Source organism: Microtus oregoni, unplaced genomic scaffold (assembly GCF_018167655.1).
Source record: "Microtus oregoni isolate MIOR12 unplaced genomic scaffold, Mior012 000003F_ref0000135, whole genome shotgun sequence".
Classification (NCBI taxonomy): Eukaryota; Metazoa; Chordata; class Mammalia; order Rodentia; family Cricetidae; genus Microtus; species Microtus oregoni.
In genome coordinates, this window is record NW_024543062.1 from 4,235,463 (window position 1) to 4,259,943 (window position 24,481).

Sequence of the window (24,481 nt, forward strand, 5' to 3'; positions counted from 1 at the left end):
ACCCTGAATTCCCAATCTCCAGCCTCCAGAGTGCTGGAATTACAAGCCTGCTTCACCAGAGTTTTTATTTGGTGCTGGGAACAGAACCCAGGGCTTTGTCTCTGCTAGGCAAGCAGACTATCGCCTGTGCTACCTTCCCTCGCCTCTAGGTTCTGCTTTCAAAAGCCATGGTACATTCCTTTACATAGGTCTTCATTCACAAAACATCCACAAGTCTATTGTGGGTTTATAGGCTATTTTAAACATAATTTCTGTTTGTGTATTTAAAAGTGAAAATAAAAACACTGACTAGGGAGTGGAAATCAGCCTGGAGGTGCCCTCCCACCCCAGCACAGACTTATCTTGTTTTCTGGGGAGCCTGAACTGGAAAGGCCCGATCCTTAGCCTGAAGGAAGGGGGGGGGGGGCAAGATAATGACATAATTAAGGCTTGTGGCCGGGCACTTTTGATCTTCAAGGACCAGAGCCCACATGGCTGAGGCTCCATTTGGGTTAATTGCCCAGAACCAAGAAAGCCTTGCCCAGAGATAAAGGGAAACTGGTGTTTCAACATTACAAATTGTTCTGGGATGGCTCTGGCAGAGCCTGGATGCCTGGGGCCCAGCTGGCCCCACATGCATAGAGAGGGTCCTGTGGGTTCCTGGGGACTGCTGGTTGCAGAGACCACCTGCAGGGTGAAACACTGACTTTCAAATTTGTTTTTTTTTTTTTTCCACAGATAAAGGAACCAAATTCAAGGCGAGCCAGGGGCAGATCACACCAATAACACCAGAGCAAAGAGCTCTGTGTCAGCAGCACAGAGCAAAGGAGGCTTCGATGTGCCTCTTTTAGGGGGCTGGGCTGGGATGTCTAGACTTGGAGCTACCCATCCATATAGCCTTCGCATTCTTGCCTAGTGCAAATGCAACCTGGGCCATTCTAGCTTCCTATATTCTTGGATCTCCCAAGGAATAAAACCCTGGGTCCCTGGGACCCAGTACCACCTGCTCTCTGTAGACTGGAAGAGGGTCTAAGTCCCTCTGCCTCCGGGTGGCTGTGTGAAATTATTTCGCAGGGAGAAAGACCGACATCAGTATCAGGGCTCACTATCGGTCTTGGCAGCTAATGATCGCAATAACAACGATTGCAATAATTGAGCACGGATAATTGAGTTCCAAGTAGTTGCAGGGCACTGGCTAGGTGGATGAGTGTGGGGGAAGAGGAGTGCTTCATGTTTAAGATGCGGGGCTATGAGGCGATTTCTCCAGTCCAGCCCGATGGTCTCCCTCCTCTCACAGTCGTTGTCTACACTCCCCTGTGTGCTCCCGGTCTTGGATGGAGAGAGCACCATCAAGGGTTAGTTGTTAGTTGGTTACCTCAGCTGCTCAACCCCTCTCTTGGGCTATTTGAAGCACTTGACACTTTAATTATGGGCGGGCGGACACGTCGCGCTGCGCCGGGGGCGCTGGAGACAGGCCGGAAGCATCCGCTCTGGGGGCGACCGGACATCCCTGGTCACCGCCAGGTGCACCTTCTGGTGCCGGTCCCCACCTCCTTGCCTAGCTCGGGACTACTGGTGCCTTCTTCCTCCAGGGACCCTCCACCTGACATCAGGTGTCCACAGCCTCTAAGATGTTTGCCCTGGTTGGGGCAGGATTATTTGGGGGTGGGTGCGGGTCTTTCTCTGGCACCGGGCTTGGGGGTTGCTCTCAGTCGCTGGGGCGGGGATGCCCCGTGGAGCCTGGAGCGACGCACCTACAGGCTAGGGCAGCAGCCGCCCACACCTCCTCCGACTCTAAAGTATATTTAGCCTCATTATCAAATGTTTGCAGTGAACCGAGTGAACCGCCTAATAGCGGCTGGAAGTGAAACTCGAATCCCAGCCAGAGGGAAGCACGTGATCTCTCCCACCAGAAGGGATCACCGAGGCGCGGGCGGGACAGGTGCGGTGGCCTCGAGCGCATGCAACCCCGCCAGCTTGGCTTGGTTTCTTGGTGTTCTTTGGAAGCCTGACACCTGAACCTCACCCCCTCACACAGCCCCTTCTTCAGAGGTCAAAATGAGAACTGGAGAGTGAGCAGCGGGTCCCAAGGGGAATCGAGGCACGGGGCTGGTCTGAGTTGGCTGGTTCTCCTTTAGGCCCTTGACTACATGTTTTAGCCAGTCGCAGTTTTCAGAGACCAGGTGTCCATGTGTTAGGCGTCTTCCGAGGACCTATGGGAGGGTGAGTGGGTAGGGGCCGCTGTCTCACCTCAGAGAACCCTGTAAGCTTAAGGGCGCGTGCCCCAGTCCCCTCAGGCGGCTGGCGCCGGGCTGCACAAGCTCTTACCACCCTCGCGCGGCCGCTGTTGTTGCGGTCGCTATGACGACGGGTCGCGGTTTTATTTTTAATAGCGGTCGGCGATTAGAGCAGTGCCTGCACCCAGCTCCCCGCAGCTCCCGCATCCCAGGCACTGCATCCAGGCCTAGCTTCACTCTGGCCCCAGATGTCCCCTTGCACCTTCAGAAATCCTTCCGCCCTGCTCTGATTTCAAGCTGGGCGCCCCTGCAGCGCCAGAGTAAGGGGGAGAGAAAAGCACCGATAGGCGGGGTCCCCAGGAACCCGCGGGCCTCCACGCGGAGGTGGTGGCCGGACGGGCGCGGCATCCCCTCCGCAATGCAACCCGATCTTCTTCCTGGATTCCCATATCCACCGTCACACCGGGTCGTCGAACTGCAAAGAGGTGTCCTCTGGTCCTCTCTGCCTGCGAGGAGCCCGAGGGCTTGGCAGGACAGGACGCGCAGGACTCTCGGCATAAGAAGGTGAGGAGTTCTACCCAGGTCCAGCTGGGCCCTGGTAGTCGCCGCCAGAAGCCATCCAGTGAGCCTCCATCGCCAGAGCTGCACAAAGTTTCACCAACACGGTTAAGGCCTTGGCTTTCGAGGACCTCGAGGTGGGGCGCTTCCCAACGTTTTCCAGAATCCCTTGTTAGGCCAAGAGGGGGTGTCATCTTATCTCCTGAGCACCTCAGGTGTTAGGGCAGGGGCGTGGCGATGGGGGGGGGGCTGCAAACCTAAGGAAGTCTGTGTAACAACAGTCGATGCCGGTTGCAACGATTATCAGGGGAGGCTCTTCCCCCAGGTATTTGGGGCTAGGTGAGCCGCCCTAGAAGGGCCCTTCCAACTTGGCCTTTGAAATGCAAGAACCCGGGGAGCTGGGGATAAAAGGCTCCTGCCCCGTTGCGCCTTTGTCTGGGGACAAAGGAGATTGGGGAGGGGGTGTCGACTGGGGCAGGGTGCACGGGTTAATCCATATGATAAGGAGTGAACTGGACGGGCAGTATTCTCTATTACACTCCTATCCGTGGAACGTTTTGGTCTTCGGAGCCCTAGGCTTGTCTAGCTTTGGGATTCGAAAGATCCACAAATCCCCTAACTCCGGTGCATGGCGAGGCACTGATACAGTATTGGCCTTGCCGTCGGGTCACTTCCCACCTGAAATCTGTCTTGCAGTGGGACAACCCTGTCTGCAGGCGTCCAACCCTGATCAGACTTCTGCCCCCGTGTAGCTTCCCCGCCACCCGGTCTGTGCTATGACTTGGCCGGAGGTGGCGCTCTGCGTTCCCTTGGATCCCAAGGCAGAACCCAGGAGTTCCTCACCCGTGGCTTCTTTTCTGTCTTTCCTTCTACCCCCTCAGCTCCCCGGGTTCAGGGTGCGGCTGGGCCTTCGGCCAGGGGCTAGGGATCTGGAGGGTGCAGGGTGTCAAGGTGGCGATGAGGCAGGCGGCAGCCTCCTCCCCGACCCGGGCTTCGTTTCCACCTCGACACAAGAGTGCAAGTTCCTCAATCAGGTGTCCCAAGCTTTGGCTCTGGGGCGCGGGCGCGTGGCAGCCGTCAGGTGAGTGCCCTAGACGCGCCCCTAAACCCGCCCCGCCTCTCCGCAGAGACTCACTCCCCCTCCTTTTATGGAGAGGGGAAGGCTGGAGCCCTGGATCCGCACGGTGGGAAGCGGCCCGAGCGCCGGGCGGGGGCCGGGCCGGCTCTCATGCCCTTTTTGGCGCAGCAGCTCTGGGCGCTGCCCTTTACTGCCGCTGGGGCCCGAGAGAGAGGCGAGCCGGATACGGCCGTGCTTCTGCAGCGGCCTCCTCCCCTCCCCGCCCGGTGCCGCAGGATTGCAGCTGGCACTGAAGGGTGGGCAAGCTCGAGGGAGGGGCGCTCCGGGAGCCCCGGCGCCTGTGGGCTCTGAGCCGCGGGCGCCGAGCTTGGATGCATTTAGCTGCCTGCGTGAGCGCGTGTGTGGCCACTGCAGTGGCGGTGGCGGCCGGGCCCGATTTGGCCCGCGATACCCCTGCGCGCTTCCGAGGTGCGGGTCCCGGGCCGGAATCCGGGGGAGGCGGGGGGCGGGGGAGGGGGAGGGGCGCGGTGGCGGCGCTATAACCCCCTCCCTGTCGCCGGCCGGCTCCACACGCGCGTCCTACGGAGCCCGCTCAACTCCGGGAGCCCGGCCTGCCTGCGTCTTCCCCTTCTCCACCTCCTCCTCTGGTCTTCCCGCGGCTGCTGCGGCGGCGCCAGCGGCGCCAGCTCGGCCCTCTGCCCGCCCTCCGGCCCGTGCGAGAGGCGCAGCGAGGCCCCGGGCGGGTTGGTTGCTGCCAGGCGGCGCGGCCGCGGGAGCTGCCCGGGCGGAGGGCGGAGCGCCGCGCCGTAGCCGAGGGCGCGCCGCGGAGGGGCGCACGCAGGCCGCCGGGCCGCGCTGTGCTGGGCCGCCGCGCCGTGCCCGGCCCGGGGCGGCAGCGGCGAGAGGAAGGCCCGGGGACAGGCTCTCGGGGCTGCCCGTAGCCTTCAGGGAGAAGCGAGGCGGCCGCCGCTACCGGACCGAGAGTCCAGACAGGTGATCGGTGGTGCGGCGGGAGCTGCAATCCCGCTCCGTGGTCCCCTCCCGGGGCTGATGGCAGCAAATATGCGGATTTACCGGCCGGGTCGCTCCTAAAGCCAGCGACGGGGAGTGAGCGCGGCGGCGGCCAGCACGGGGAACGCACCAAGGAAGAAGCCCAGCCCCCGCCCTCCGCCCCTTCCGTCCCCACCCCCTACCCGGCGGCCCAGGAGGCTCCCGGCGCGACTCTGTTCCTCCTCCTCCTCGCTGGCTCTGCACTCGCTGCTCGCGCCGGGCGCGCTCCGCAGGCTCCCTGCTCTCCGCGCCACCCTCCTCCGGGCCGCGCTCCCTGAGGGATGGTACTGAATTTCGCCGCCACAGGAGCCCGGCTGGAGAGCCCGCCCCGCGGCCTCGCCTCCCTGCCGAGCTTCCAGCGCCTCGGGACGCGATGAGGACCTGGGCTTGCCTGCTGCTCCTCGGCTGCGGATACCTCGCCCATGCCCTGGCCGAGGTGGGTGCCACCCCCGCGCCTCCGTCCCTTCTTGGCTCCCTCTGCGCACGCCCCCCTCGGCTACCTGTTTCAAGCTCTGCGAAGAGCATTTCGATTTTTGCCAGGGTGGTGTAATTTTAAAAAAAATTCCCAACTGGGTTCTATTTTCTGCCATGCCCAAGTGTGTCTGGTGAGTTTCCAGCGCGTTGCGTCGCTCCGCCTTGGGGAGGGACGGGGGGAGCCGCGAGGTGAACCAGTGGGCAGAAACTTCGGGGGTTTGTGGGTGCTTTTCCAGGAGGGGCAGCCCGAACGCAGCGGACATTGCAGTAACGGGGTGCGGGCAGCGGGAAAGGGGGTGTGTGTAAACTGACCATGCCCTGGGAGGGGACTAGGGCGGGCAGTAAGCAGGTAAAGGAGGGTGCGGCTGAAGCCTGGGAATGGGCAGGGTGGGCAGCGCCCAGCCGCAGTCCCTAGTTCCCGGTCCCCAAGCCCAGTCGGACGCGGGGCTGGAGCAGTCTCCGCCCGCCCAGGGCCTGCTTACAGGTGGCTGAGCGAGGCAGATGGGGCCGGGCCAGGCACCCGCGCCCTCCCACCGCTACCACCACCCCCAGTCCCCGGGAGCTTTGCCGTGATGAATGACTTTCCACAGCCCCTGTCGTGGGAACTTCGTGGTTGAGTCCCCCAGCGACCCTGACTCCCTTTAAAAAAAAAAACTGGGAGGGAGAGTGGGGGAGGCTGAGCGGTGGGGGTGGTCTGGGCAGGGACCGGAGAGGCGCGAGGTGGATATTTAACCCCTTGCGTTCCCTGCAGCCTCTTTAAGCCCCACTGGATTTGGGCGTCCTAGGGCACTAGGGCCGTTACTGGGCCGGAGCCGGGTGGGGCGACAGCGCACTCGTGCGTGCGGGGGTGCGCGAAGACCCTCTCCCCTACGGGCTCGGCCCAGGATTCCCGGGAGTGAAATTGAACCCTCAGGCTAGATTAAAGTGTTGGGGCTGCTGTGACTCCAGGCATGGATCCGTGACGCATTTCAACCCTTTCTTTCTACATGTGGATTTAGCGATTAAACCTGAAACTCCTCGGGCCCCTAACTGCCCCCGGACACCCTGGGGAGGGCCAGATCGCGGGTGCTTTTTTGTCTGAACATGTCAGGGCCGTGTTGGGGTGTTTTTTTTCTTACCAAGGTCAGACAGACAGGAATGGGGTGGAGGACTTGGGGGGGTCCCATCTAGCCCCACCCGAGCCTCTGGTTCTAGAGCTTGGCGGGGTTCGGGCGGGGCTGCGTGGCCCCTGGGGCCTGGCTGGAACCCCTGGGCGCGTCCTGACGGTGTGGTCTGCTTGCAGGAAGCCGAGATACCCCGAGAGCTGATCGAGCGGCTGGCTCGAAGTCAGATCCACAGCATCCGGGACCTCCAGCGACTCTTGGAGATAGACTCCGTAGGTAAATCGCGCCCCTGCCCCTGGCTGCGGGAAGGGCGCGGGCGGCGGGGCGGGCAGTTCGCGAGAGGAACCGTATCCAGCTCTCGGCCGGGCCGGGTGCTGCGCAGGAGCGCACCGAAAGGTCAGACTCCACTCGCCGGCCATAAACGCCCAGGCGTATGAGTCAGGCGTTTCTCCTGCAGCCGCCACTTTCTCTCCCAGCGGCAGCAACCGAGGGTTGCTTCGCTCGCCCGGGGGTTGTTTTTGCATTTAAGGGAAACGCAGCGGGTGTGTCACTGAAAGTTCAGCTTTAGAGTGTGCCGAAAGACCCTGCCAGGTGTGCGGGTCAACGGCCGCCTCTGGCCCTGGAGCGCGGGAGACCGCCCGGAGGGCGCGCGGCTCTAGCAGGTCTTCCGCCTGGCTAGGTCCCCCGTTGCGTTGAGAAGCAAGTCGGTCCCGGCCTTTTGTAAACTACTCTGCCTGGTGCCTTGATTGCCCGGGGCTGGGTCCCTGTGGTAACCACAGGAGGCCAATGTTTTTCTCAACTTTATCCTGTTAAAAAAGGCGCGCCTGGGACACATGCGCTTGGAGCTATTTTGGGGGCTCCCAGCCTCGGGCTAAAGCCAAGTCCCTGTAGAAAACAATTTGTAAATGTAGGATTGGATTAGACTCGGGTCGACAAGTGCTAAAATAGAGGGTCATGGGTGGGGGTGGGAGAGGCACACTGTGTGCTGGAGGACAAGGTCTCCTTCTGTCTTTTGTGACAACCTTTTCAAAGTGAACACTTGGCCTGGGTATTCTTTTTGACACGCTGGGATAAAATATACCAGCTTAAAAAAAAAAAATGACCCGATGAGTTTGTTAGGAGGAACTAAAGGGCGCTAAAGCGAAGAAGAATTCTGAGTGACGGTCTCCCCCGACCCCACTCCTGCAAACTTTTCAGAAAAGGGGGAGTGGTGAGAGAATTAAGTAAAATCACATGGCCTAACCATTTGGAAATTTGTACCTAATTTTGGTGGTGGAGAGGCCTGAACTGTTTTTGTTGCCTGCCAGAATCATTTTTTTTTTAACAAGGCGGCCCGTTTCTGTAGTTTCTTGACCCAGGAAATCCTTGGCCTGATCCTTATCAGGAGTGGCAGGTCTAGGGTTTCCCTAGGAGATCAGGGGTGGGACAGGGAGTTTTAATCTGATCCCTTGGTGTGCAGGCCTGGGTCACTGGGGAAATACACCCATAGTTTTTGCTGGTCCCCAAAGGCTTTGGAGATGGGGTGCACTGCTTTCCTGCCCTGCTTTAACCAGGGTTGGGCCTCCTGCTGGCGGGTTGTTGGGGGGGGGGGGAATGGGCCATTCACTTTTCTGCTGGGACCATTCTTATGCTGTTCTTTACAGCCACACCTCCCCAACCCCCCACCATTAATGCTTTTAGCACCGTGGTTCTGTTAGGTTAAGCCGGTGTACCCAATGGGGGGCTGGAGACTTCTGGGTTGGGGCCTCCTTCGGAGGGTCCAAAGAGGAAACGCAGTCCTGCCCCTGGAGGTTTCAAATTGCTTCTGTAAGAATGTGTGTGTGTCCCTGTCCCTGTCCCAGGGGATTTAGGACATCCATCCTCTTCAGTCCACCTGTCAGACACTAGGGGGTCTCTGGAGGTCTCCATGGGAAACTTCTGAGAACCAAGTATGGTTTTGGGCTTTGACTTGAAGACTGGAGGAGGACCCTTTGTGACACCAACCCCAAATGGGGTCTCTCTGCAGGTCTTTCCCCCTACTCTGGTGTGGAAACTAACTGGAGTCTAGTCTTTGGCCTGGGGAAGAGTGGCTGGTTGGCTCTCCTCCTTCTCATTTGGTTCCTTCTGGCTGGCTCAGGCTGCAGACATTTGTGGTAATCAGTCAGTTTTAGAGTCAGCTGGAAGGGGTCCTCACTGGGGTGTTCTCAGGGGTGGCCTCTCCAGATGAATTCTTGATGTCCTTCTATCTAGGTTGCAGGCAGCAGAGAGAGGCTTGGGTGTCCCAGGCTCCCCAGCCAACGCCTCATCTAAGTGGGTGGAGCTTTGTGATTGGCACATGGCTCCTCTAGTGGGCTGGCGGCATCCCCATTTTCCAGATGGGGAAACCCTGAAGGCATCTCCTCCCAACCTTGCAGCTCCTTAGCTGTGTGGCCCAACTCCAGAGGTGGCAGGATTCCAATACATTGCTAAGAATGTCCCTGAGCCCAGAGCATTCCATGCTGAAGTCAAGGAGCTCTTAGTGGCCTTTCGGTATGGCTTTTGGGTCCAGAGATTGGCATGCAGCCTTGCTGTGAACTGCAGCTCAGGAGTTCAGGTCGAACGTGTGTGTGTGTGTGTGTGTGTGTGTGTGTGTAACGGGAGCTTTGTTCTCTAGAGCCTCTGGCCAGGCGCCCATGGGTCATTGAGTAACTGATACATAAACATCCCATCCTATAATACTATAATAGCCAGGACAGAGCTATGGGATTCTGTCTGTCCTTCCTCTAGTGCTCAGGGATTGTCAGTGAGACATCTGCATAGGACAAAGGGAGATGACTTGGTTGACCTGAGAGGGGCTTAGCCACTAATTCATGATAGGCTCTGCTGTGTCACACAGGGAAACATCCTCAGTCTCCCAAAGAAGAACTCTGCCTCACATCGAAGATGCCACGGTAGTGGATCAACCGTTAGCTTGTGACTGCTTCAATTTTTTTTTTTTTAAAGAAATGGTCTCATATAGCCCAGGTTGCCCTTGAACTCTTACGTTGCCAAGGATCTTCTCCTGTCTCTGCTTCCATGGAGATAGGTTTACAGGCAGCATACCACGTTTATTTAATGTAATGCTGGGGATGGGACCCAGGGCCTCATGTGTTCCGGGACCCTCTTCCTGCTGAGCTACGTCCCCAGTCTCTTTTTGTTGTTTTTGTTTTCTGAGAAGAGTGGCCTGCTTTGCTATCACATCTGGCCCGCTACCTGTCTTGATCTGAGCTTCTATGAGTAGGAGCTGTAACCAGTCTCTATGGCTGAGTTTCTGTCTGCATTAAGTTCAATCAGGAAACCTTGGGTCAGGGAATTGAGCCTCTGGGCACTGGACCTGGAGGGTCCCAGCTTTCTTTTGATCTTGATTATATTTTTCCTGAGACTAGATCTTGTGTATCCCAGGCTGGCTTTGGATTTACTTTGTGTCTGGGGATGACTTTGAACTCTTGATCCTCCTGCATCCACTTCCTAGGGAAAGGGGGTTCACCACGTGCCTGTCTGATTTGTTCTTGTTCAGTATCTCTGGATTCTAGTGCCCTGGCTTCTGCAAAGTCAGTGACACCTGCTCTGTGCATGTTGAGGCAAGCAAGGCATCAGAGGACCACAGCTGGTATCACTGCCCACCCTCCCAGGTCCTGTGAGTGGACAGCCCATTCATCTCTTGGTTTGGCCATGGCAGGATGGTCATCACTAGGTCGTGACTCATCATGTCACTGTTTTGTGAAGAGATGCTTCTCTGTAACAGTTGGTTGATGGGAAATTTTTACTGCATGAGCAGTTCCGATCTTATTTTGGGTCTTTAAAAAAATCCGTGCCATTGGAACATTGAGTCATTTTAAATAGTTTTTGGGCTCGGATTCATCGTTGACACTCACACCTTAGGCAAGTCTTTGCTTTTCATCTTACACGTGTGGGTAGCAGACATCTCAGGGTAGAGGAGGCTGGCGTGTCTCCTATTGGTGTGCAGATACTAGGAGGTCTCTCCGTTTGGGCAGAATGTCACTAAATGTTGGGTGTCCCTGGGGAAGAAGTGGCAGGGAAGGGGAATCTGCATGGTACAGTTTAGGAAAGCCAGGTATAGGTTATATTGGGGACTGATCTGTCTACACAGCCTGTATTGGAACTCTGTGTCCTCCTGTCCCTAGGAATTGAAGAATTTGGGGGGTATTATGTCCCACGGGCAAGTTCCCCAGGCTGATCTTAACTGTATTCTCCATTCTGTGGGTAAGGGTAGCCCCATCTTTGCTGCACACCTGGTGGCCCTCAACGTGTGAATAGTCCTTCAAGCCACTGGCTTTTCTCCCACCCCTTCTGTAGGGGACCTTATTCCCCGGGCCCCCGGGACTCCAGTCTCAGGCTTGACTCTGCACCTCGTTTTTCACTCTCCTGGCAGCTGCACCCCTTTGCTGTTTCTCATGGCCTCTGGCCCTCGGAGCAGGCTTATTTCAGGAACAGTGGAGGTTGGCTTGCAGCCCAGTCTGGCGTTTGCTTCCGATGCCCCTCAGAGGTTAGGACACTTCATCAAAGCCTGCTTTACAAGAGGAGAGGCCCTGTACACACAACAGCAGGAGAGAGGCTGCCGCCCTTCCCCTCTTGGCTTCAGCGGATAGTGGTACTGCTCGAGAACCGGGCCCAGCTGGGTGGCCTTGGGACCTGCTGGTCCCCGTCAGAGGTCATATCAAGGGAGAGTACCTGAATGCCACTTCAAAGGACCTCAGGTTTTCACAGGAGAACTGCAGTTCGGGGACATGCCTACTGACAAGATAGTAGGGGGTTGGTTGGAGGTGCCGCGTTGGAAACCCCATCTGGGAGCAGAGGGTCTGGGGTTGGGGACTGAGCTGTTGTTCCCCTGCTCTGAAGGCTGCTGTAGAAGCTTCACTGTTGAGGTCTCAAGGGTGTGAGCCACATAGTTGTGGGCACTGGTTACCATCTTTTTCTCTCCAGCTGTAGGGGCTGAGGATGCCTTGGAGACGAGCCTGAGAACCCATGGGTCCCACACCATTAAGCATGTGCCCGAGAAGCGGCCTGTGCCTATTCGCAGGAAGAGAAGTATTGGTGAGCATGGGAGGGTGTGCAGTAGCTGTCAGGGGGCAGGTCCCCACTAGAGCCGTGAGTGCTCCCTGCGTACTCAGGGACAGGCACAGCCACCTCGCCTTCCTCCACCAGACAAAGGCTTCGCTGGCCTTCTGCCCTCCCCATGGAAGCCGCCCTCTTTCTCCTCTGTAGAGTGTCTCCTGCCTGCCCTTCTGCAGTCTTGTGCCTGGGCCAAGAGTTTCCAGGAGGGGAACATTATAAATTCCTTAAGTGCCCGGTCTTGTCAGGGCCTGTCTGCAAGGAGGCTTCGTTGGAAAACGTGGCCAAGCTTAATTTCCAGTTCCTGATGGGAGCTCCAGCTTGCTTCTCCTGGGCTTCAGTTGCAGAGCTGGGGTGTGAGTCTGCTGGACACCTCCTCCCGTGCCCCTTCCTCATTCACCTTTGTCGCTAGGCTTCCCCCTGGCCCTCGATCTGGGAAAAAAAAAATTAGATTCTCTCAGTACCTGTGTGCTCTCTTCCTGGGGTGGGGTTGCAGCTATGACCGCTTGGCTGCCTGTGTCCCATTTGCCAGCTGGCTTCTGGGTGATCCTGAGCTAGTGGGTTCCCTTTCTGGGAGATGTAGTTATCAGTAAGATGGTGGGTTTTATCGATGCCTTGTTGGCTAGCGGAGAACTTTGCTGAGGTGAGAATAGATGGAAGTTTCCAGCCAGGCCTCAGTCATCCAGCTAGGACCCTTAGAATGCCTATCCCCGACTGAGCTATGTTTGTCGGGGGCGGGGGGAGGGCACACTGATTGCAAACTACTCAGACGGCTAAGGAACTCTGTATGGAACTCACTTGGAAGACTCTATAAGATCAGTGGTGGGAGATAAAGAGGGGCTGAGTCCAGTTACCCAGTGTGCCTGGCCCAGTGTTGGCGGGGGGGGGGGGGCTCTGTGTTAGAGGGACTCATAATCCAGAAGGACAGTGCAGGCCTCTGGAGGACAGAGAATCTGGGCCCCATTTCTGTTCCTTCATCCATTCCTTTCTCGCCCCCAGGGAGTCTGTAAATACCTGCATAGCTCTTCTGGGGTGTGTTGGCAGCTGTGAGTGTGCCTATTCCTTGTGTCTCCTAGGTATGGTTCACTCTGGTTGGTTAGCTGGCCTGAGTGTCTCCTATCCTAAGGACCCTGGCTCCCCTACTCCTTCCAGCTCTGAGTTTAGGGTTGAGGAACCCTTAGTGTTGATAGGGCAGCAGGAATAGTCAGTAGATAGCCCCCAAAGACTTCCTGGTAACCTCAGCCTCCTCTCACCAGATTGGCTAGTCCCAAAGTTTGGACACTACCAGGCAGCCATTATATCGTAACCCATGGAGTCTAGGGTTCCGTGGGGTTAATGCAGATTGTTTGAGGAAGAGAAGGGTGTGTCTCCCATGGTTCTGAGGGGATTTCTTGTCTGCTGTGCACACCTGGTTGTGTTCATCTGTGTGATTAGTGCAGGGAAGGAAATAGCTGCCTTCTCCTTGGGGGACAAATAATTGTAGTTTTGCTGGCTTTCATGACCAGGTCCCCAGCTCTGGGCTATGTGGAGACTGGGGTTGCTGCTCTCCCATTTCTTGGCCTGCAAAAGCAAGGAGAGGGGTACTAGGGATGGAACCAATCAGTGCCTAGTGTATGCTAGGTAAGTGCTCTAGCCACACCCCAGCCCCTCACTGAGGGCTCTAGACAGGGCCTCTACCACTGAGCCACACCCCAGTCCCTCACTGGGGGATTCTAGGCAGGGGCTCTACCACTGAGCCACACCCCAGCCCCTCACTGGGGGATTCTAGACAGGGCCTCTACTACTGAGCCACACCCCAGCTCTTCACTTGAAGGGATTCTAGGCAAACATTATGCCACTGAGCCCCACTCCTATTACTTCACGGGTGTGGGCATGGGTGGGCGTTGGGGGAGAGGGTCTAGGCAAATGTTATATTGCTGAGTCATTTTCCTAGCCCTCTTCACTTTCGAGACAAGACCTCCCTAAGTTGCCCAGGTTGGCCTTGAACTATGTCTGTTGCTTTGATGTGAGTTTCAGCCCTGTATGTTCAGGGGCCTATTGGCAACCAGCATTGTTTTTCATCTGAGAGCTGTCACAGGGATGAGCTTTGCCCAGGTCTAGCCTAGGTGGGCATCTCCAGTTTGGGTTGGGAGATTGGAGGGTCATGTTCGTGTGCTACTGGTAGATTCCTAGGTCTCCTGATTCACAGTACTCTTGCCTTTGCAGAGGAAGCCATTCCTGCAGTTTGCAAGACCAGGACGGTCATTTACGAGATACCTCGGAGCCAGGTGGACCCCACATCGGCCAACTTCCTGATCTGGCCCCCGTGTGTGGAGGTGAAGCGCTGCACCGGCTGCTGCAATACCAGCAGCGTCAAGTGCCAGCCCTCAAGGGTCCACCACCGCAGTGTCAAGGTGAGAGCCCTGCCCTGTCTGGTCGTCAGCCTTGCAGGATGCTCTTGGCTGGTGTGTGTGGTGGGGGTGGGAGGGATGGGTGGTTTGAAGGGGGGCATATGACTTAAGGTTGTTAGCACACAGTTCCGTACAAAGCCAGGGGGCTGTCTTTCAGCGACCTTCAGGAGTGACTGCGGGACATTCAGTGGTCACAGCGTGCTTCTGTCATTGAGGAGTTGTTGACAAATGTCTCTTTATTCTAGATAGCATAGTATCTGGATTGGGCTCTGATGGCCAACCAAAGAAGGTGGTTCACTCTAGTCTAGCTTGCTGAGGAGCTGAGGTTATTTTGACTCAATAATAGGCAGCTGTAGCACAGGAAAGCCCGCCCTGACCTTGGTGATACCTGGAGAAGTCCATGCCCCTAGAGCTTCCTCCCAGAGAGTCGGTCTCCTCCTCTCCCCAGCGATTGTTACTGCTTATGTGCATGTGCTTGTTTCATTAGCCTCCCGGGGTCTTACTAGCCCCCTCTAGGAAGGAGTGTTTTAACTCAGAGGGAACAGCCACTTATCACCATGAGAGGTATCTGAGGCCCCCAGTTGGCATACATGGTCATTATCTGTATGGATGACTGTGGAACTTGAGTCTGTTCCTGTCTGGACCTGTGTGTCCCTCTGTGCTCCTGGGGACTTGTTGTTGGCCTCCTTACAGGATGATGGAGGGTTTCTAGCTCCCAGGGGTTTGGTTCTGCTTTGGGCATGGGTCTAAGAACATGGTTGAAGGGCGGTTGTCTGTGTTGCCAAGCTGGAGCCCTCTGTGCTCCGCCAATCAGACACTCTTGGACAGCGGCTCTCAACCTTCCTAGTGCTGCGACCTTTCAATACAGTTTCTCATGTTGTGGTGACCCCCCAACCATAAAATTATTCTGTTGTATTTCATAACTTTATTTTGCTGCTGTGGGACCCTGAAGGAGTCACAACCCACAGGCTGAGCATCATTGCCCTAGGCTGCTCTGCAGTCTGAAAACTGACTCCACCTAGTTGAGACCTTTTTGCTAAACGTGGACCATTTGGGTGGCTGAGCGGGCACAAGGAACTCTAAGACAGCTGAGGGGCTAGCATGCCTCTGAGGATAACATCTGCTTCTGACACAGCCAGGCTTCTGTAGCCAGGCTACTTTTCTTGTGTGAAGGCTCCCCAGAATTATGCATGAGGATTTCAGGGCCCCATTCTTGTACCCTAGTGAATCCATCTCAACTCCCAACCATGCACTGACCCTTGGCCCTGGTGGAAGGGAGGTACCAGGAGAACATGTTTCTTGGTAAGGACTTGTATTCGGCACCTTATTTGTGACCCGTAACCCGGGCACCTGCAGTTGAGACTGTCTTTGATGACTGCTGTTTGGTCTCCTGAGAGTTCCAGGGCTTGACTGATGTCATTGCAGGCATCCTCAGGGCTGGACACCCCATCAAAAGCCCTGGGCTTTTCTCGGGTTCCCATGGACCTTGTCTGGGGTGCTCTCTGGGTTTGCTATCCACCCTAAAGGTTGGACAGGGATGTTGGCTACTGTCAGGGTACTGGCTTAAGCACCCTGGTAGCTCATGTGACCTGGACCTGCCTCAGCCTTTCCTTGGGCCTCAGGGTTCCCACTGATGCTATATTGAGGAGTCCGGAAAGCTGCCATCTTGTTCTTTGGGTACAGGCGATGGGTTTGATCTAGGATAGGTCTATCTGTTTATTGATCTGTCTGGCTTCATTCCTTGCCTGCCTACCGTGATTACCTTGTGTAGTCTAGACTGGCTTAGCACTGTGTAGCCCAGGCTTGTGTTAACCCTCCCTCAGTGACCTGACTGGAATCACAAGAGTGAGCTATGGCAGGCAGTGTGAGTTCTGAAGTAGCTTTTCCATGCTGGAGACATGCGCGGAGGTTGACTAGTGTGACCAGGTGTGGAAGGGTTTTGACTTGGAGGTTTTCATTCTCTGGCCCCTGGGACAAAGACTGTCCATTCACACTGGCACTGCTGCCCACTGGGATTGATTGCCCCTTCTCTGTGCTTTATGGGACTGTGCCTTTACCCGTTACCCCATGGGGCTCGTTTGCCTGGTAGGGTCTTGGTTAGTTGAAAGGGACCAGTCTAGCCCTGGTTGTGCTAGGCTCTCCCATACTTCCTCCTAAGCTCCCACCCACATACACCACCACTGCCACCCACCCAGAGCTGGGAGGGGACATCCGGCCCCAGCTCCTGCAGGCTCTGGCCGAGGGGACAGAAGGTCAGTGGAACAGGAGCCCCATTGTGGATGCCAGCTCTGCAGCGTTTGGGGTGGAGGCTGGTGATGACCTGGATGGAGGGAGATGGGCCCAAAAGTCCCAGACTCAGAGTCAGCAGGGTGGAGCTGATGATGAGGCTCATAGCAACCATATCTACCCTGTATGATATGTGCCATCAGCCCTGGTTCTGGTGTGTGTCCTTTCTTGTGGTACTGTGTATTAAATCCAGGACTTCTCATTATAGGCAAACATTTACCACTGAGCCACACCCCAGCCCCTCACTGGGGGATTCTAGGCGGGTGCTCTACCACTGAGCCATGCCCCCAGGTCTTTGTAGTTTTTATTGTGAAAGAGGGTCTAAGTTAAGGTACTCAGGCTGGCTTTAAACTCGCTCTGTAGCCTAGGCAGGCCTTGAACTCCTACTTCAGCCTCCCAAGTGCTAACTGGGATGACATCTCCCAGCTTGGGACCTCACCCTTTTGGCCTCCTGTGCCCTGCCTGTTGTTCTCATCGTGTGCTGCCTGAGCCCAGGAGCTAGCAGTGTTCTCCAGACCTTGCTGTGAAGGCTGGAGAAGGATGCTCTGTGGGCCTGCACAGTGGAGCACAGGCCGGGCTTGTGGAGCGGCTACCTGCGGTGTTTGGCCTGAACAGAGGTGAGGCCTCTCCTGTCTACATTGCATGGGACTGCCAAGGGGTCAGGTCATCATCACCTCTGAGCCATTGTTTGACCTGGCTTCTGAGCTGTATAGGGAGGTTTGTTACTCAGTCTTGTGCTCAGGGCCCTGCTGGGTCAGACTTCAGGCTTCGTTGTGCCCCCAACTTGGCTAGAGTCTGGAACTGTGTTCTAGAGAAAGTCCCAGCTGGGTTCCATTAGGCAGCCCGTGCAAAGATTTCAGAGAAGGTGGTCAGACTGGCTTTCGTTCTGAAGGGGCTTAGGGTCTGAGGAGGCTGGACCTGCATGGCAGAAGACATCCCAGGTGTGTGTGTGTGTGTGTGTGTGTGTGTGTACCTGGGGTCTCTTCCTTTCAACTGCTATGTGTAGGTCCTTGGCCAGATGGGACAGGGGTACCCCTGTCTTTGAGGCCTGGCACCAGCTTCCCACTTCAGTGGATGTCCATGGGACACTTTGGGAGCCAGAACACAATACCCTCTTGGTCAAGTTAGAGGGTTGGCCTGGGAAGATCCCTGTCTCTGGGATTGTGTGGCCTCAGGACCTCATGCCTTTTAAGTCCAGGCTATTAGAAAGCAGAGTTGAGAGCTGAGGAACCTGGACCAGTTGTCCACTGGTCTGCACTCAGGTTTCTCATCTGTAAAACAGGCCGTAATAGGGTCCGTGCAGCTCGCCTGCAGGAGGGCCTGTGCTCTGTGTGTCTCAGCTCAAAGACAGCACTGTCCTGAGGCTTGGGAGCAGTCAGGACAAGCCCTCCTTGGCGGGCGGGGTGGGGGGTGCATTGAACAGACAGAGGTCTGGCCAGGTGACCATCTGGGTTGAACTTGAGGGAGCTGGGGATTGCTTGTGGAGCAAGTGGCACTCCTGGGACTTTACCGTCTCCTTTTATACTTTCATGGAGGCAGTTTTGAAAATTTAGTATTCGTAGCATGTTCTTGAGGGGGGAAAAATGTAGCCATTTCCTGGCCAGACAGAGGTGGCAGAGAGGCTGGAATCCTCGCATTCCCAAGGCAGGTGCTCCCATAAACCTCTGTTTGTTTTTGTCTGGTAAACATGGGACTGTCTGGGAGAAAGGGGGCTCCTCAGCTGGGGCAGCTCATCAGTTGCCCCTCATGCAGGGGACCCCTAGGTTCAGAGGGGAAGGTTGGACCTGCCCTGCAGCCAGGGTGTAGATGAGGCCTAGGCTTAGCTGGGCAGTCTTGAGGTTTGCTGGATTTCCAAGGACTGTGAACATCTTTGGAGGTTGGAGACTGTGGCAGGGGTACAGCACCGCTGCCTACAGCTCCTCTAGGGACTGGCTGATGTTTTCTCCTTTGGGAGAACTCCCTCCTCCCCAACCCCACCCCAGGGCCCTTCAAGGGAGGGACAGGGGTTGCCCTTCTGTTCCCTGGGGTGGAGTATAAGACCACATTTCCGAGCTTAGGAACTGGGGTTTGCGGTGCCTCTGGGGACTTGCCGACTTCCTTAACAGGACTTGGAGGCTCACTTTAGTAAGAAGCCTTGTATGAATACTGACTTCTGTTGAAGCTAGCTCCTGTAGGGTGGCCCTGTTCCCCCATCTCTAAGTGATTCTTTAATGTTGTCTCTTTTGTTTGTTTGTTTAATGCATTGTCTTGCTCTGTAGCCGGGCTGGCCTGCATCTCAGTGTATAGCTCAGACTGGACTTGAACTTGAAGCAAACCTCTTGAGCTCTGGGGTCCAGGCCTGCTGCACCGTACAGTCTGCTTGACTTCTGAGTGCCTCTGCTGAGGTGACCTTGCTCTTCTTTCGAGAGCTACCTGGGTGGGTGTGAGCACTGCCCCATTTCACAGGTCAGATTGTAGGTATCCGGACAGCATAGCTCGATTACACCTCAGATGCCCCTGCCCTCACTGTCCCTAGTTGCTGTCCCTCCCACCTTGACGCAGCGAAACCTCCTGGGCTGGCCCTTGGCCCCTGACCCCTGGCCCCACGCCCTACATGCTGAGCTCATACTTGGCAGACTGCATTCACACCTGAGGCACCCACACTACTTCACACGCCCGCCGGGTACCTGGCACCCTTTGCACCCACGTTAACCATTAATGTAGCCAAGGTGGTAGCCACAGCAGAGTCTGGTCCCTGGTGCCCTGAAGCAGCTGTTTGCCCTGGATGCCTGGTTCTCTTGGCTCCTGAGTGTCAGGGCCCTCAGGAGAGCAGTGAAGAATGTTTCCCTACCCACACTCTCTCAGTCACTCTGCATGGGCCAGGTATTGTCCCCACCATTGACCGCCCAAGAAGCTGCCACCTCTATAGGTGTTGTAGGCCAGCCGGGGTGGGTTCATCACTATTACAGCCTCAGTTTCCCCAGGGTATGGTAGGATGTGAGGACGCAGATTTGGCGCTGGTTGTATGCAAGGCTGAGAGGATGGCATGCGTTTGAGGCGGTACTGAGGTCGGGACAAGCCGCCGTGTTCTCCGGGTCACCTCAGGAGAGGGCTTACTGTGCCTGAGTTTTCTTTTCTATCCATGGAGGTGACAATCCTGCCTCCTCACTGGCTGGCCAGGAGGGTTAAATGAGAGCCTGTGTCTGAGCTCTGAGGGAGGTGACCCGGAGCATTCCCTAGTGCGACCTCATGCTGGACTAGAACAGGGTGTGTGGCCCAGGCTGCCTCCTGATGCAGCTCCTGACGGGCCGGGGTGCGCCGAGTGACTGCTGTATGAGCGTAGTATGGGAGTATGGAGCTGCATTCCTGTGTTGGGAGCTGTTGCACCTTGCACATCTGTGTGTGTTTGTGGGGGGTGGCAGGACACACATATGTGACAAGAGTATTGCCCTGAGAATGGCGAGCTGTCGTGGTTAGCCTCGGGCTGGGACCAGGGCAGGATTTGCTGGGGATTCTAGAGTCCGGTATGAACTTCTGGTACCTGCTGAGTTGCTGTGTGTCCCCTGACACTGAGTTGAGAGGGAAATGGCTCCTGAGTGAGGCCCCTCCCTCAGCAAGCTTTGTAGCCATGCTATTGTCCCTAGCTGAGGTTCCGTTTTCTTCACTAACACAGATGCCAGAGAAGTACTGTTCTCGGCCATCCTGTGTCCAGTTCACCCTTTCTTTGCTGGGTGCCCTTCAGATCTTTTGGGTACTTACGAGTCTCATGTAGTCCAGGCCGGTCTCAGCCGTCTATGTTGTCAAAGATGACCTTAAGTTCCTGATCCTCCTGATCCATCCTGAGTCCTGGGATTACAGGCTTGTGCCACCACGTTCATTCGGTTTATATGGTGCTGGGGGGTGGAGATCGGTGTTTTGTGGATGCCAGGCAAGCACCTGCTAACTGAACCGCATCCCTTGCTGCGTAGCCCAGGCTGGCCCTGAGCTTCTGAGCTCAAGAGTGCTGGGATGGCAGCTGTAGGCCTGCCTGGCATCATCGGGGTTTATTTTGAATGGAAACAGGCCTGAGTAAAGGGAAGATGCCCTGGGGAGGTTCGAAATCTGAGTCCCAGTTTGGGGTGAGCCAGGCAGGTCCCCCTCGGGCACATGGTGTTGACACTGGCTTTGTTCCCTTGGCAGGTGGCCAAAGTGGAGTATGTCAGGAAGAAGCCAAAATTGAAAGAGGTCCAGGTGAGGTTAGAGGAACACCTGGAGTGTGCGTGCGCGACCTCCAACCTGAACCCAGACCATCGGGAGGAGGAGACAGGTGAGTGGCTGCCACTGTTTATTTGCTGCGGGTGGGTCAATCATAAAGTGATGGGAAAGTTGCTTCCACTGAGTGAGGCGGCAGGCCTGGATTTCCCAGCTGTCTAGACTGGCTTGCAGGGCGCCACATCCAGGTGGGACCGTAGACACTGGTTTCAGACTGTGCCCTGCTGCCCAGGGTCTTGACCTTCATATCCTGCCCAGCATACCTGTCCCTTTCCAGCGTTCAGCCAGTCCAGGTGCAGAGAAAGACCCGGAAGTGTCTGTGCACCAGGGTGGATTGGGCTTTCTTTCTGCAAGATAAACACCCTCTAGTATTTATTGCTGTGGCTTCCCACCCCAGGCCCTCAGGAGGCCACTCACCTTCCCTGCCCTTTCCTTGACAGGAAGGCGTAGGGAATCAGGTAAAAAGCGGAAAAGAAAAAGGTTAAAACCCACCTAAGGCGGCCAACCAGGTAGGCCCTGCCCACCGGGTGCGCTGGGGGACTCCCTTGCAGGGCTGGGACACAATCACAGGAGTGAATCAGCTTCCATGGGCCCTGATTGGCTCAAGGCTCTGTGTGCTTCTGGGGCTGCTGGGCCGGGTCTCTTCTCAGCTACAGCTTTGCCCTTCTCTTGGTCATTGATCAGGCACCCGAGTGCCCTGTGGCGGGAAGGGTGGGGGGCTCTGGTTCTGCTGGAGCTACCTGGGGAGAAGCTGCTCACTGCACTGATAGATGAAAGGAGAGAGGCTTTTCCAGGTGACAGGTGAGGTTTGTTAGAGGCTGTGTGGCTCTGAAGAGCTTTAAGTGGACAGGGCAGTTGGCCTCGTGACCGGTAGCAGCATGGGAAAAGGCTGTAGACGTCCATCTGCATGAGACCAGGAGGGGAATTCAGAACAGGTGTCACTGGTGGGCCTTTCTGTTTGGTCCTGTAGATTCTGTCTTCAAAAAGACTGTCAGGACCTATGGTGGTTGCCAACACTCTCGTATTCCAAGCTGGAAGAGTCAGGTTAGGTACTGAAGGGCTGTAGAGCCTCTTAGGAATGCTTGTTACAAACCCACCCTGTGACGGCAGTTTTTCCCCGGAAGTGTAGGGAATGTAGGTGAGGCATGTCATTTCCCAGGCCTGTCCTGAGTGTCAGCTTGTCTGGCCCAGAGTACTGGAGCCTGTCTGGCTGAGCCCTTCCTCCTGGCACATGGGACTTAGGGGCATCCAAGACAAACAGTTATTCTGGGCAAGAGAGTCCTCAGAGATAGGGTGTCTGAGAGCCCTGGCTCCCACAGGAGTGTGGCTGGGGATGCCTGCTTTGGGCATGTGTCTCCTCGAGCAAGTCCTTGGGCTTGTTCCCTGTGGCTCTGATGGGCCTACTGCTGACAGAGACCCTCTCCGAGTGAGAGCAGGTGTGCCCGTGACTGCTTGTGTCCTGCTGGCAACCTGTCTCCAGGTTGTGAGTGGAGGCTCTGTTGCTCCTTTTGAATCTGGAGGGTCTACCCTCATAATAGCTAGTGTTTGTTCACCAGGACCATAAAACAGCCGCATGCACGCGCGCGCACGCGCACACACACACACACACCCCATAGGTCTGCCTCGTCACAGAGACCCACACACAGTGTGGCTGGTGGTATCTGTTTTCTCAGTTACTTCATGGCCCAAAATGTCTACTAGACCTTCAGCAAGCACGAGCCTTAGGTTGGAAGAAAGAAAGAGGGGAAAGGGCAAAAATAAACTTTCTATGCCTCAGTTTCTCCATCTGTGCAATGGGAGCATGGGTTCTGCTGTGAAATGCAGCCAGTCTAGTCCCAATTCTTGACTGTGGAAAATTCGATTTTTTTAAAAATTACATATCAAGTTTATGTCTTACGAAGAAAGTTGTGTGGAGCCAAGTGGCCCTGGTGTTTTCTGTCTTTGGTCATAGCCTCCACTCTTTCCCTCTTCCCACAGATGTGAGGTGAGATGAGCCGGCCGCCCTCTCCCGGGACACGGATGTACGTGGCGTGTGACATTCCTGAACATACTATGTATGGTGCTTCATTGCCAATGTGCGTGCGGTCTTTGTTCTCCTCCGTGAAAAACTGTGTCTGAGGACAAAGAGACAGTGTCCGTTTGTTCAGTGTGACATCAAAGCAAGTACTGTAGCACTCGGAGAGGCAGCGAGAAAGCTTCCTTGTCACAGAGAGCGAAAACAAAACCACAAAAAAAAAATCAAAAAAAAAAATTAAAAAAAAAACCACCAAAAAAAAAAAAAAAAAACCAACCCAACAACAACAACAAACCCACCACAAGAAACAAAAAGACTGAGGTGGGCAATGGAAGGGCCGTCCTGCAGGACTGACCCTTGAGGGGTAGCCGATGTTGGCCACTGCCCTGAATTCTGCCTGTGGGCACAGGTGCTTTTTGCTGAGGACGCCCGGAGCCTGCCTGGGATGCTGCCCGCTGGTTCCACTAGGCAAGGAAGCTGAACAGCTGGGAGATGCCCACGGGCCTGGAAGCCACCACCTCGCTTGAGTCTGCCTAGGACTTTCCAGACGGCCTTACGTGGAATTTCTTTTTCCTTTCCTTTGCTTTCTTTCTCTCTCTCTCTCTCTTTTTTTTTTTACACCATAAAGTGATTAAGCTTTTTCTTTTTAATTCTCTGCCTAGCTTTTTTTTTCTTTCTTTCTTTGTTTCTTTCTTTTTCTTTTTTTTTTTAAACCTCTTGGATGACATTTTCGTCGGTAACACGCACGAGGCTGCTGTAAGTTGGGACAGCGAGACGGTTATTTTTTTCCTAGCCAAACTAATGAGGTGTATTAAAATAAACATGGTATACCTACCTATATACATCATTTCTGATGCGCCTTTGGCTTCCTGTGTTCCTCGGCCCCTTTAGCGTTAACTTCTAGCTTAAGTCATGTGAGAGGACAACGTGGGAGTCATTCAGTGGCCGCCCCTTCCCCCAGCCCCCTGTGTGGCTACCCCCATTGCTAAACGCTTTCCATGGCCGTGCGAAGATGTGACTGAGATTAATTTTGGATAAGCTGTTTGGGCTTCACTGTTAAACAGAATTGTGTGTTTGTGGTCTCCTTGTTTTGTTTTGTTTTTGTAAAGGTGAACTTTGTATTTTTAATATTATCAGTTTATATACCTGAGAGCCTGCTATATATATATTTTTATTTTGAACTAAAAGGAGAAAAAAAAATCAACAAACTTCATGCACACCAGAGGCATTCTGTGGTCCTGTTTTTCTAGTTGCTGCTTTCTAGAGTCTCTCCATCTCCCATCCTGGCCGGGCACATGGTTGATTTGGGAGTGTGAAAGCTTGGGGGTTAGAGAGAATCAGGGCTGGACAAGTGACAGGCTAGCTGCCCTGGGCTCCTGAATGGAATGGGAACAGACCAGAGGGGACTGTCCTGCTTGCGAGTTTGAGGACAACACCCTCTACAGAGCCGGATGCCAGTGTTAGCCAGCAATGTGCTGAAGTGGCTACCAGTCGGTGGATGGGTCAACGTGGGTCTGGAACTTAAAACTCGGTGGCCATCAGAGGTCCCTGTTCCCCGTAGGCTGTTGTGCGTTCTCCTGAGACACATCTAGAAGGAGTGTAGCAGTTCACCCTTGCTGTGTCTTAGTTGGACACTGTCCAGGTGAACAGCGTGGCTCAGGCTAGAGGGTTGTGCCACACGCCAGGCCTTCTGCCCCCCAGGCTGCTCTATGCAAAGCCACTTGGTTCAGTGTTAATGGCCCTTAAATCAGGGGAGCCAGAGGCCTGGTGCTCATGGGAAATTCCCCAGGCTGGGAGCCCTGTGGGCCTGTTTCATGGTGTCTACTCAGTCCTACTCTTCCCTGCCACCCTACCACCACCCCATAAGTGAGCTGCCTTGGTGGGTGAATGGCCTGCTGGGGGAGCAATTCTGCCTTCTCTCGCCTGCCTTTCCCCGAGCATCACCTGTATAGGGAACCACCCAGCGCTCCTAGGAGTCCCTTGGCTTTCAGTTTTCCTGCTCTTAACTTGTT

General features: G+C 55.5%; 1 protein-coding gene across 5 annotated transcripts; it reads left to right on the forward strand.

The window, feature by feature from the left end:
* Positions 1-3,838: 3,838 nt before the first annotated feature.
* Positions 3,839-23,621, forward strand: Pdgfa (platelet derived growth factor subunit A). Of its 5 annotated transcripts, none has more exons than XM_041648847.1 (8): positions 3,839-3,855; positions 5,209-5,338; positions 6,659-6,755; positions 11,421-11,531; positions 13,755-13,942; positions 20,384-20,510; positions 20,896-20,964; positions 22,433-23,621. In XM_041648847.1, the coding sequence occupies exons 2-7, from the start codon at positions 5,276-5,278 to the stop codon at positions 20,949-20,951; spliced, it is 642 nt and encodes a 213-aa protein (XP_041504781.1). In that variant the 5' UTR covers positions 3,839-3,855; positions 5,209-5,275; the 3' UTR covers positions 20,952-20,964; positions 22,433-23,621. The 5 variants fall into 5 exon arrangements, with proteins under 5 accessions (XP_041504781.1, XP_041504783.1, XP_041504784.1 ...); XM_041648850.1 differs by lacking the exon at positions 3,839-3,855 and adding an exon at positions 3,952-4,320; XM_041648849.1 differs by lacking the exon at positions 20,896-20,964.
* Positions 23,622-24,481: the final 860 nt, after the last annotated feature.